Genomic DNA, 13,528 nt, shown 5'->3' on the forward strand with positions numbered 1-13,528 from the left:
CCCCCCTCCCCCCCTAATGACACTAGATCCGGTTGGGATTTAAAATAAGAGATCTGAGTTTTGAGATCCTTCTAAATATGAAATTTAGTTAAGATACGATCACTCTTTAGTAAGTCAAAAATACCTCCTTTTTTCTAATTTTTTAGAATTCCCCCCCCCCCCCCAACTCCTCCAAAGAGAGCAGATCCGTTCCGGTTATGCCAATCCCATATCTAGGACTTGTGCTTATTTTCCCCACCAAGTTTCATCCCCATCTCTCCACTCTAAGCGTTTTCCAAGATTTTAGGTCCCCTTATTCCACTGCTTTGGAGAAGCCGCAAGAAGTCACTGCCAAAATTAAAGCTTTAAATGAAAGATCAGCACTTTTTCGGCTAACTTCTGGGGCAGTTTTAAGGGTAATTTAACAACAGTTTTATGGGTATTGCCCAGACAATAATGAGGTTAAAGGAAAAATTAAGATACGAAGACAAAACTGACAAAATCAGAGAAAGAAACCTTATTTTGATTATATTTTGGTTACCTTTTTGTGAGTAGTAATCAACAGCGTGGCCGTTGCCCCCAAACCCATCGAAGAATTTTCTTGAGTGATTGAGTGATTTTCTTTGCATGTAGTTTAGCTTCTAATCGTTAAAACCTCTGTACGAATTTATGAAATCTTATGCGAATATTATGTTGTTAAGCTTTGTGTTCGATTGCTCTTTTCCACGTAGATTAAAGATAATATTAACCAAGCTCTTACAATCGCTATAAAAAAAATTAAAATGAATTTTAACAAGACCAAATGCAAGTCCACCAAGCCTCTCTTGGTTAGTGAAAGTAAAAGGTAAAGAACATGGCATTGGACTTACATTCTCTACCAGAGGGGCTGAATTCCATTTTATGGCCCTTCAGTCTGAAAGTGCAATTTGGGGCCAGCCAACCTGTACTTTTACAAAACTTTCCTATTTACCTTCCCAAGATTTCCTCAGGAATCCCATTAGAGCAGAGTAAAATCTGGCTAAGGCTTTGAGAGTTATGCCACTGATCCCCCCTTCCTAAATCATATAACTAGAGACACAGGAATTGAATCCCCGTCATCACAGACAAAGGAATTCAACTCTAGCGCGCTAACCACTCGGCTAAGATGGCTCGTAGAACTATTTTACTAACAAGAAAGTAGAATTTTTGTTGATAATGGCTGTTAAGTGAGCTGAACCTCTCATGCTCTTAAGCGACGTGTTTTGATTGATGGCCATTTTTATTAATACAACAATACATCTTTTTTATTAAGATATATCATGAAATTTACGTGTAACTTCCACCTTTTAAGGTTAAAGACAAAAGGGGGTGAATTGTAATACATACTTAAATGGCCCGAGTTTCCACAAGAACAGGCCCTTAGTTTTATTTCTTTTTTTGGAAAGCACAAATGCACAAAAAACGATTTTCCTTTTTTTCCGTTTCCTTTTTCTTTTCTTTTTTAGAGTATATTACCATTTCCATTTTAACCAAAAAGGAGTATTTCCAACTACTCTAGGCTAGTTATAGTACCAATGAATCAATCTAGGCCAGGAAAGCCTAGGATAAGATGAAACAAACCCAGCCTTTAAGAATTGTTCCCCTTACCTTTAAAAATTTATGAAAAATCAGTAAATACAGTAGATGCCTCAACATCCAAACTCTTCACCAAAATCTCTGCTGCTTGTCTTTTACTTTCAATCGACGTTCCATCAACTTCAGAAGTTAGAGGAAGTGACTGTGTCTCTTGAGGTGGGAATAATTTCCTAACTGGTTTCACCGGGGATGTTCTTTTGACAGGTAATTTTTCAAGGAATTTTTGTCTTAAATGTCTGAAGACAGGGGGCGTAGCACAGCCTTTCATAGAATTTTCAACTTTTTCTTCCTTAGTATCACTAACAGAACTGGATTTAACAGTGGATCTTTTTGGTGCTTTGACAGGGGTCAAATAATTTCTAGCCAAAGCTCCAGGTCCATAAAGTCTTTCTATTCGTTGCTCGATAAAACTTTTCTTTCCAGTTGAATGGCTAATATTTCCATTGTCAGTAACACTTACAGGGGTTACGAAAGGAACTTCTAAGGTCCTAAAATTCCCCTCTTTATGATCTATCCTATTTCTCGCTCTACCTCTCTCGGGGATGTAAACTTCATTCACTCTAACTATGGGTATTTCAACACCAGCTTCATCGTTATTGTTATTTAAAAATGATGAAAAGAATGTCTGTCTTTCACTTCTTTCTTTTCTCAAATAACCTCTATCAACACTTTTGCTTCTCAGAGGCCCACTACATTTTGACGGAGGATGAGTTGGATTTCCTCTTGAAAATTTATTATTTAACTCCATAACAGCAACAGGACTAAGAAGGTCACCAAGAATAGTTAACGGAACGGAAGGTATTTCCCCAGGTCTGAGAGGACTACCATCCCTACTTTTGTTTAACAGCAAAGGTAACCGATCTAAACTATTTTCCTGGGACCTTAGTTCTCTTCTGATATCAGAGTTATAACAAGTTAATTCCGAATATCCGTTGACTGAACAGGAGATGTTGACATATGAGAGAGGGCGTGACTTTTGAGATGTTTGATTAGAGCTCTCCATTAGAAAGTACAATAGATGATTCCCAAACGCGTATGCGTATTCTTTTACCTAAAATAGAATAAACACCATTAGCAATAAAGAAAATCATTATATTTGACTTTTCCCCTAGTTTGGCTCTTTTAAGAACATGTTAAGAGTATAATCATTTTTTGGAATTCACTATTTGTAGAGAAAAAATCCATTTTTACACGAACAGATGAATAAAGAATTTAATTAAAAGGAAGAGGGGGGGGGGTTCTCTTCGCAAATGAGTATTTTCAAAGTTTTAGTTTAAGTAGGTTCATGTATTACAAACAATAAATAATAATTAACAAATTGCCACGAATATCTGTCAAAGAGTACCCCTGTTTTGTTTGGAGACTGGATGATCGATTTGGAACTCTTAGTGACTCATCTTTCAATCACGATAGAAGGAATGAACCAGGTGAAAAAATCCTATGGTAATTTTACGAGGTAAAAAGACCCACTTTTGTCATCCAAATACTGCCATTAACTCTAATCAAATAGGTCAATTCTCAAATTACCGTTTTTCGTCCCACCTTGGTTCTCAGATAATAATGTAAAAAACAAGCAAAGGTACTTAGGTATTATGGTTACAACACCCAAGAAGTAAAGTTAGTTTAACAATAATGAAATGTACCACAATATGACGAAAATATAAGACTTTAGTAACAAAATTACGGAAACTACAACAGAAAATTACGAATAGCAGACTGCCCAGAACGCATTGCATTCAATACCTAACGTAACCCCCTCTTATGTATTAAATATTTAATTGAAATATACCTGTACAGTACTTTATCGCACTCAGACTTGGGTAATTATCTCCAAATGCAGACAGAAAAACTGGTTTTACTCAGATCAAGAACAACAGTGTGGCTGCTATAACATATATTACATATAGCTGCTATAAAATATATTCAAATAACAGGCTATATGCTCAATATGGGGTGGGAGGAATAATTGCATATACTAGCCAAGATCTTATCCAGGAAGAAGAGGGTCTTGCCGGGTCCCAATCCCATAATTTTTGTCCGTCTTTTTAAGAAGTAACAAAAATGCATACAAACAATTTTTGATACGTTCTGTCAATTATTTTTTATAGCCCAGTACCCCCCAGAAAGAAATACTCATTTTAATCATATAAAAGCAAATATTACACTTTTATAGGAGCTTCCATCCAAAAACGTATGATAAAGTTAGAAACAGAAACGAGCAACTGCACTTAAAACTAACCCACTAAATCTAAATCATAAGAACATGCAATAACTTTACTAAGGAAACATGTTCAACACGCAAAAGCATGATGTACAAAACTGCAAGACCTCTCACGATACATAAAAGACAAACTGAGGTGACGCCATCTTTATATAAAAAAAAACTTTTTTTTTAACTGAAAGTATGGAGCGACATTAAAACTTAAAACGAACAGAAATTACTCCGTGTATGAACGGGGTTGTTCCTCCCTCAACGTCCCGCTCTTTACGCTGAAGTTTTACTCTTTCTCTCAATTCTACTTTATTAAACAGTAAATACGTTGAGGGAGGAAAAGACCCTTTCATACACGGAGTAATTTCTGTTGGTTTAAAGTTTTAACGTCGCTCCTTACTTTCAGTGAAAAAAACTTGTTTTTTTATTTAATTTCTGAACGTTTTTTAATTAATGTATGTTTTTATTTTGGCTCTCCGCAAATGAATAATTAAAACGAAATTTGCGTATTAATTTTTTTTTTTGCTAAATGGCTTTCTCTTATTTTTGATAAGACGATTTTGAGAAAAGGGGTGGGAGAGGAGGCCTAGTTGCCCTCCAATTCTTCGGTTACTTAAAAAGGCAACTAGAATTTTTAATTTTTAACGAACGTTTTTATTAGTAAAAAATATACACAACTTACAAATTAACTTACGTAACGAACTTCTATATTCGTATATTTCTATTATGTATATGAGGGGGTGCTCATATACACGATACAATTTTCATGTACAATTTTCGGAGCATGGGTGCTCCGAAAAGCGGATGAAGATTTGCTTGTTAATTTTCAGAGAAATTGCCAACAGATTGTTCTGGGTACCCGGCTGACAGGCCGTGTTTCAAACAGTAGAGTGTACTAAAATTGTGGTTCAATCCCGCTTTCTAGGGCTATAATGAGAGAAAGGTTGAGATGGCTAAAGCAAGTTCTGCGGATGAAAGGTGACAGACTGATAAGATTGTCCTTTTCAGCCAACCGTCTAGCGCTAAACAGAAAGCAGGTCATCCGCGGTTGGGGTGGGAGGATTTCATAAAGAAATATTTAAGGGAAATGGGTAATTCCCGGAAGGGTGTTAAGGAGGAGGATTTGAATAGACTGGGATGGTGGAGGAGCTTGCGTAGCCGTTTTTGCCTCAGGCGGCATGGTGATGGGGTGAGTTGTCAGTAGTATTAGTAGTAGTAGTCAATAAAGGAAGCACTTGTTTGCTTTTTTTTATTAAAAATTGTTTGACTATCCACTAATCTACCATCTGAAGGGGGGGAGGGGATCGGGCGGACGGTTAATCCGGAAAAATTAGAAAAAATGAGGTATTTTTAACTTACGGACGGGTGATCGGATGTTAATGGAATTTGATGTTTAGAAGGATATCGTGTTTTAGAGCTCTTATTTTAAAGCCCGACCGGATTCAGTAAAATTGGGGGGAGTTGGAGGGAGAAACCTAAAATCTTGAAAACGCTTAGAGTGGAGGGATCGACATGAAACTTGATGGAAAAATATGCACAAGTCCTAGATGTCTGATTGGCATAACCTGAACGAATTCGCTCTCTTCGGGGGTGTTAGGGGTGGGGGGTTAATTCTGACAAATTGGAAAAAATGAGGTATTTTGACTAACGAAGGAGCGATTGGATCTTAATGAAATAGTATATTTAGAAGGACCTCGTAACTCAGATCTCTTATTTTAAATCCCAACCGGATCCAGTGTCATTGGGGGACATTGTGGAGGGGGGCCTGAAATCTCGGAAAACGCTTAGAGGCGAGGGATCAGGATGAAACTTGATGGGAAGAATTAACACAAGTCCTAGGTTCGTGATTGACATAACCGGACTGGATCTGCTCTCTTTGGGGGAGTTTGGGGACAGGGGACCTAATTCGGTAATTCGGAAAAACTAGAAAAAATGGCCCAAAATCTTGGAAAACGCTTATAGTGGAGAGATCGGGATGAAACTTGGTAGGTAGAATAAACAAAAGTATTAGATACGGTGATTGACGTAAACAGACTTGATCCACTCTCTTTGGGGGAGTTAGGGGGGGGTTCCAGTGCTTTGACGAATTCAGTGCTTCTGGACGTGCTAGGACGACTAAAGTTTGCGTTTTGTCCCAGATGAAGTAAGTGCGTCATATAGGTATGTCATTGCTGGTCATTTGATTAGAAATGGGTTTTCTACATGGAAAATAATAATGGAGAAATTTGAACACCTTAGAAAATCGTTTATTATGGAGATTCCAGATTAAGAACAAATTATTCCATGAAGATAATGAACAATAGAAAATGCTCAGTTGATAAAGATATTGAGACATTTAGACAAATTTAAGCATCAAAAAAAGAGCAAGACTTGAGCCACTGATAGAAGCTATAATTTTCAGTTATTCAATCTCACTTTCTAGTCAGCCATGTAAAAACAGGATTGGAGCTTTGGCTCATTAGCGTCCAGATTAGAGTTGGAACAAGCTCAAGTACTGCGTAACCTAGCCCACAGAGTAAAAGTTTTCCAAAAAATACAATAGAAACCCTAAATGCGGTTGACAGTAGCTTTTTGCCCCAATGTGCAATCGAAAATTTTGCTTCACTGGCAGTTTCTACCAACAAGGCTGAAAGGACCTTTTCCACGTTAAGAAGAGTGAAAAGATTTCTAAGGACTTGAATGGCATATACTTAACTAAATGGCCTTGCAGGTTGGAACATTCACGGTGATGTATCCTGCAATACAGAAGAGGTGATAGATACTCCTGCAGTAAGTGGGCCAAGAAAACTAAATTTGCTTTTATGAAAGGAAACCATTGTTTTTTACATCTGGTCATGTAGTATAATTGTTTTACTCAAATTGAATGCGTTTTTATAGCCAAATCAAATCTTTTATTCGTATATATTCTTAGAAAAAAAATCACAGTAATAATAATGAGCTAGTCTTTCAATTTACCGTAAACTGACTGACATCAACCGTTATTTGTCTTTCGGATCGATCACACAATCCAAGGTAAGAGGGGTATAGTTATTTTTTTAGTTGATAGTCTTAGAATGGGGAAAGCCTACAAAGCCAGCAAAGCTTACTTCTCTGTGAGTATATCCTCCTGCTGTTGCTAAAGCAGGGACTAAAACAACCCTGTTTTCTCCTGGAAAATGGATTGGTTTTTCAAGGAGAAAACAAGAGAAAACAGGAAAAAACAATGGTACTGTCATGGGAAAAGCTTACTTCTTTGCGATTATATCCCCTTGTTGTTGCTAAATCAGGGACTAAAACAGCACTTCCCCTTTAGATTTATCTTATATTCTTATGAAAAACCTTGATTATGTCCATGACGACAAACACATTAGAGCAAATAGAAATGGCCAAGTTCAACCTTCTGTCACCTACTTCTGTTCATATTGCTCAATGTATTCGGCTGCTTGGTTGTTCGGCCCTCCACATGATATGATCACAGGTCTGTTACAAGCCAAGCTCACTTCTTTTTATTGCTTTTCTTTCTCAACCACTAAACGGAATAAAATTTTCATTTTTTCAGTTTTTTATAACGATTCGCAAATGAAAATATAAATATTAACTGTATATAATTGCCACCCTCCAAAATTCATTGTGGCAATCCGTAGTCAAATTTAACTCAAATAATTCAGAAATGAGATTGGGTGTGGTGAGGTGAGGTCGTCGCCTCTTATACATGATAGACTCAGGCTCTAAGATTTAATGTCGCGTTTTGTGTTCTTTTAAAATAAAATGCCTGTTTTGTTTCATAAGAGGTAATGGTATCCATTCAGTGTTACAAGATCAAAGCCTGTCTTAAGTAATTGCATATCCTATATACCATATTCAACATACACTCTTTAGCATTTCAAATTGATGGAAAAGCTGGAATGAGGCTTTCTCATTCAAATATGTAAAAATATGAAAAACTACCGAACATAGCTGAAAACATAGCTTCGATATGATATTTAACATAAAAGAAAACAATTTCACTCAAATGAAACTCAAGACTGATATTGAAACTTTAAACAAACTGAAATTATTCCAAATAAACACAGGAACCGTTGGGGCTGAACAAATGTATTTTTAAGCTACTATACAGCCTAAGAGTAAAGAGCTATAAGCCCTTTGGTTACTAAGGCTAGGGTTCTTTCTTCATTAGGTTGCAGCCATGATTCAAAGCATACAATTAGTTTCAGCTTTCTTAATTCAAGATGTGCTAAATTGTTACCATCACTCCCAATCGAATACAAAATAATTCTTTGACTGAAAGCAAAAACCGACATTGAATCTTAAAACGAAATATAAAATCGAGAACACTTTCTTCGTTAGTTTCGCCGTTATTTTGAAAACAATTGCGCAATATATTTGTACAATAGGGCGGAGGGGGGGTAAAGTATTACGAGTTTGCACGTACAATGTGCTAAGTACAATTATTCTGCATATTATAAAATAAGAATTGTTTTCTAACTTCAAACTGAGCAAATTCTTTACCTCCACTCCCACATCATAATATGCAAATATATAGCCCCAACTTCCCTTTTATTGTGTCACTTGTCTTGCCCCATGCTAAGCTGAAAGAAACTAGCGAAAGAAACCAGTTCTACAGTGCTTCAATGAATAAGGAACTTGAGTGTCGGCGCTTTAGCCCCTTTGCGGGCTCAAAAAGGGAATTTGCTCCAGAAGAAGTAATTGAATTTGGAAAAAGTATGAATGAGGCATCAACTGATCTATTCACTTTTTCTTGCCTTAATTATCTGAGATTGTATATATTTACCCTATCCCCTTCTCATACGAAAGTCAAAGTAGTCATTCTACATTAGTGTTAAATTTCTCCAATAGTTTACAATAAACAGAAAAAAGATACTAGCCATTAAGACTCAAATATGAATATTTTCACCTTATCTTCTTCTCTCAACCAAACAAATTAAACCAAACAATTCTCTGAACAAATAAATCAAGAAATAAAATTTACCTTGTCAGATGTTGCCTTCACGAAAATTCAAACCAACTGGATCAGAAAATTGTATATGACAAAAGATATTTTTTTTCATTCAATCGGATCTAGGATATTAATCCATTTAACTGCTCAACGCATACAGACACAGCAATCGAATTTAAAATCAAAAGAAAGAAAAAAAATATTATAGTCATTATGATGCTTAGACTTTTTTTGTGTATCGATTTTAAAACATCTGCCTTTGAGTGAAAAGTAAAGGTACATTTTTAAGCCTGAACCGATCTAAAATATGAGTTTTTATTAATTAATTAGTTATTGACGATCAAAATACAAGGCTGTATCCCGGGGAGGGGGGTTAGTTCGAGGGGTTTGATCCACCCCCCCCCTCTTGAAATGTTATTCATACTTATAAAAACGTGAACAAAAAGAATATACATACATTTTTAATGCATTTTTTAAAGTTTTTCTCGGCTGCCCCCACAACTCCCCCTACTCTGCAAAAAATTTTGGAAACGACCTTGTCAACACAATCACCTGACGTAAACTTTATCAAACAGTACGAGGTAACAAATCAAACAGTTCCTGGTAACGAACTGTAAAAAAGGAGCGACCCGACTCAATAGTAAACGAAAGTCCATTTAATAGTAAACGCTGAAAATTTTTTTATTGTTTTAAAAAGTAGAGTTGTGAGAAAAGGTCGATCTATACCGTAACAAGCGAGGTGTTGAGGAGGGGACAACCCCTTTCATATACAGAATAATCTCTGATCGTTTTAAGTTTTAATTTCGCTCCTTAATAGCAGTTAATAGATCCAAAATTATGATGACTTTCATAAATAAATACCAGTATACAATATTAAATTGTCAATTCATATTCTTTTTCCCCAGTAATTTTGGTTATGATGGTGATGATGGTTATGATGATTTGTGATGATGGTGATTTTTTTTTTTTTTTTTTTTTTTATGGAACTTGGTATTTACCAAGTGACATATAGCGATCGCAAATTTTGTCGGTTGGTCCCAGTTTTGCTAGTTTGGGAACTTCCAGATTAGCTAGGACGATGAAATTTGGCAGGCGTATCAGGGACCAGACCAAATAAAATTATAAATAGTCGTTTCTCCAATTCTACCATCTGGGGGAGGGGGGATCGAGCGGACGGTTAATCCGGAAAAATTAGAAAAAATGAGGTATTTTTAACTTACGAACGGGTCATCAGATATTACTGAAATTTGATGTTTAGAAGGATATCGTGTTTTAAAGCTCTTATTTTAAAACCCGACCGGATTCAGTAAACTTGGGGGGAGTTGGAGGGAGAAACCTAAAATCTTGAAAACGCTTAGAGTTTAGGGATCGAGATGAAACTTGATGGGAAAATAAGCACAAGTCCTAGATGCGTGATTGACATAACCTAAACGAATTCGCTCTCTTTGGGGGTGTTAGGAGTGGGGGGTTAATTCTGACAAATTGGAAAAAATGAGGTATTTTGACTAATGAAGGAGTGATTGAATTTTAATGAAATTGTACATTTAGAAGGACCTCGTAACTCAGATCTCTTATTTTAAATCCCAACCGGATACAGTGTCATTGAGGGATATTGTGGGGGGCGGAGCCTGAAATCTTAGAAAACGCTTAGAGGCGAGAGTACAGGATGAAACTTGATGGGAAGAATTAGCACAAGTCCTAGGTACGTGATTGACATAACCGGACCGGATCTGCTCTATTTGGGGGAGTTTGGGGACAGGAGACCTAACTCGGTAATTCGGAACAACTAGAGAAAATGGCCCAAAATCTTGGAAAATGCTTATAGTGGAGAGATCGGGATTAAACTTGGTAGGTAGAATAAGCAAATGTTTTAGATACGGTGATTAACGTAAACAGACTGGATCCACTCTCTTTGGGGGAGTTAGGGGGGGCCAGTGCTTTGACGAATTCAGTGCTTCTGGACGTGCTAGGATGACTAAAGTTTGCGTTTTTTCCCAAATGAAGTAAGTGCGTCAGATAGGCATGTCATTGCTGGTCATTTGATTAGAAATGGGTTTTCTACATGGAAAATAATAATGGAGAAATTTAAACACCTTAGAAAATCGTTTATTATGGAGATTCCAGGTTAAGAACAAATTATTTCATGAAGATAATGAACAATAGAAAATGCTCAGTTGATAAAGATATTGAGACATCTAGACAAATTTAAGTATCAGAAAAAAAAAGCAAGGCTTGAGCCACTGATAGAAGCTATAATTTTCAGTTATTCAATCTCACTTTCTAGTCAGCCATGTAAAAACAGGATTGGAGCTTTGGCTCAATAGCGTTCAGATTAGAGTTGCAACAAGCTCAAGTACTGTGTGACCTAGCCCACAGAGTAAAAGTTTTCCAAAAAATACAATGGAAACCCTAAATGCGGTTGACAGTAGCTTTATTTGTTGTTGTTTGTATTTACTATTCCGAGGGGTGATCGTATTTAAATAATAGTCCTAGAAGACCGAGAGGGGTCGCATTTGAACGAAAATTAAAAGTTCTATTGTCCTGTTTAAGTGACCAAAAATATTGGAGAGTAACTGACCCCCTTCCCACGCCCCTTTTTTTCCCACAATTATCTGATAGAGATATTGAGATAGCTATTTTGTTTAGTATAATTGAAATAACTAGTGGTAAAATGACCCCGGCAGTCCTTGGAGAGAGGCCTGAAAGCTATGAATTTTGACCATTGTTTATGCATAGTATTTTTTGTTGCGATGTATACAGACATTAATTTTATTTTGAGGTGGGGGTATTTTGTGCATGGGGTTGATTTTCATTGGGGGAATATCCCTCAGGGAAAAAATCTCGGGGACGGGGGTGGTTAAAATTCGGGGGGATATTTAAACCCTGGGGAATTTAACAGAATTCCTGTACAGAATTCTTTTTAATTGTCTTACATTATCTTTGTCAACTCAATTTTACATGTGGATATGTTCCAGGGAATTATCCAGGTGCCACTACCTACGCGTTTTGGTTTCCAGTACAAATCCTATGGAAGGGGGTATTTCCAAATTGATCGATAAAACCATTAGAAATTAAAGTCTTTTACAAATGAAAGTATGCTCAGGATAATTTTTCAGACTCAACTGTCTGCAAGAAATTTTACGGGGAGGGGGATTTTCAGCGAGGATGGAATTGTCTGGAGAGGACTTACCGGGGGGGTTACTTTATTCTGGATGTATTTCTTACGAAATATTTTCTGATTGGGGGGAGGGGTAAATTCTTGAAGGCTGAGCCGACATGTTTTCAGTTTCGTTTTCAGTTTTTGCTATAAAGACATGTTTTCAGTTCTGTTTTCGGTGTTTGCTATAAAGACTGCTCAAAATATCATTTTTAAAGCAAAAATAGTCAAATATTGACATAATTAATAATTTTATAGTCGCACCACCTTATAAGATCTCACGCTTGACAAATTTTATCAAATTTATTTAACGGTATTCTTTCTTATAGTCCAGTTTCATTATTAATTGTCTTCTTGCAGTAGGTGCTTTGCCACCACCAGAACTAGGACCATGAGGACCATTAATCTCAGATTCAGATGTTACGTGAGAATTTGTTCAGCCGTAAGCTCCCCAGGCTCACGGCTATTGTCGATGACAACTCCCTATTTGCTTAAAGAATTGTTTTTTGTCCTTTACAACTTTCTTGTAGTACGAAATAGTCTCCTAAACATTTTATATGAATATTTCTGTACATATTTTTGTTCTTTGATAAACATAATTTCCCCAATATCTAACTCATTTTCGAAAAATATATGAAAGTTGCCCCGTTTACCCCATCACCCACAGTTTTAAGGACCCGCCTTCCCCCCATGTAGTAATACAATTCCTACAGTTAGGTTATATGCTTCAGAAAACGACCCTGACACGTGCTATACAAGGTTTTCATGTCGTTTAATCTGTTATTTCCCTAGCAGTGTTATTTAAAAAAATCATCAAATGTGATACTCTTTTATTTAGTTATTCTGGGAAAAATATGTAAATACAGCTCAAAAACATTATTCAGATATAACAAAAGTGACTCTTCCTTCAGAAATTCGAGTACCTCCCTGACCTAACCTAACCTGACCTTTGCTTGAAATCTACCACCTCTTGTAGCTCCTATACCATTGAACATTTTAAGAATCCTATAAATATATTTAAACTAGGTTAAATCAAATGGAAAGACTGAATAACCCAGGGGCGAATCCAACCTTTCGTTCTAGGGGGGGAGGGCGATTCTTACTGAAAACATCAGCCACAAGGCTGACTTTATTTTTCAGGTTCCAAGTTCCCCTGGCGGTCTCTTGCTTAACGAAAACCTGGTTTTCATATATTACAATAATGATTACAAAAACTGTACTTGATCAACTGACAACTGTTTACAAGCAAAATTCAAGCTTCCTGGCTCCACTGTTCGCAAACCTGTCGATTACTCTGTCAATTCTGATATCGATGTCGCGGTGCACATTAAGGAGGGCCAAACCACTGAGTCTAGTTTGCCCCATCTGTTCTCTGAGCCAGGTTTTCAGTTTGCGTAAAGTTGAGAAGCTACGTTTGGCAGATGCCACGCTCACTGGAAGAGATATAAAAATATCAAAAAGTGAGCTGACATCAGGATATAGGTGTCTGTCACATTCCTTGGCAGTTTCTTCCACTGAACTAGGAAAATACCTCCTTCTCTCTTAACCCGGCGCCATCTACTTCTCCACACATGCATCTATGCCAAAATAAGTGTTGCCCTGGTAGACGGCACGGTTAAGCCGAGACGTT

General features: G+C 36.8%; 1 protein-coding gene across 3 annotated transcripts in view; it reads right to left on the reverse strand.

Moving 5' to 3' along the window:
* Positions 1-1,605: 1,605 nt before the first annotated feature.
* Positions 1,606-13,528, reverse strand: part of LOC136032021 (uncharacterized) — a 107,382-nt gene continuing 95,459 nt past the window's right edge. The window contains exons 1-2 of one of the 3 annotated variants that reach the window (XM_065712103.1): positions 8,775-8,881; positions 1,606-2,644 (exon numbers count right to left, since the gene is read on the reverse strand). In XM_065712103.1, coding sequence (XP_065568175.1) covers positions 1,616-2,596 — 981 coding nt within the window. In that variant the 5' untranslated portion in view covers positions 2,597-2,644; positions 8,775-8,881 and the 3' untranslated portion in view covers positions 1,606-1,615. Of the gene's footprint in view, positions 2,645-3,756; positions 3,877-8,774; positions 8,882-13,528 lie in introns of those variants that run through there. The other 2 variants (XM_065712112.1, XM_065712121.1) reach the window with 2 other exon arrangements.

The sequence above is a fragment of the Artemia franciscana genome, chromosome 1 (genome assembly GCF_032884065.1).
Source record: "Artemia franciscana chromosome 1, ASM3288406v1, whole genome shotgun sequence".
Classification (NCBI taxonomy): Eukaryota; Metazoa; Arthropoda; class Branchiopoda; order Anostraca; family Artemiidae; genus Artemia; species Artemia franciscana.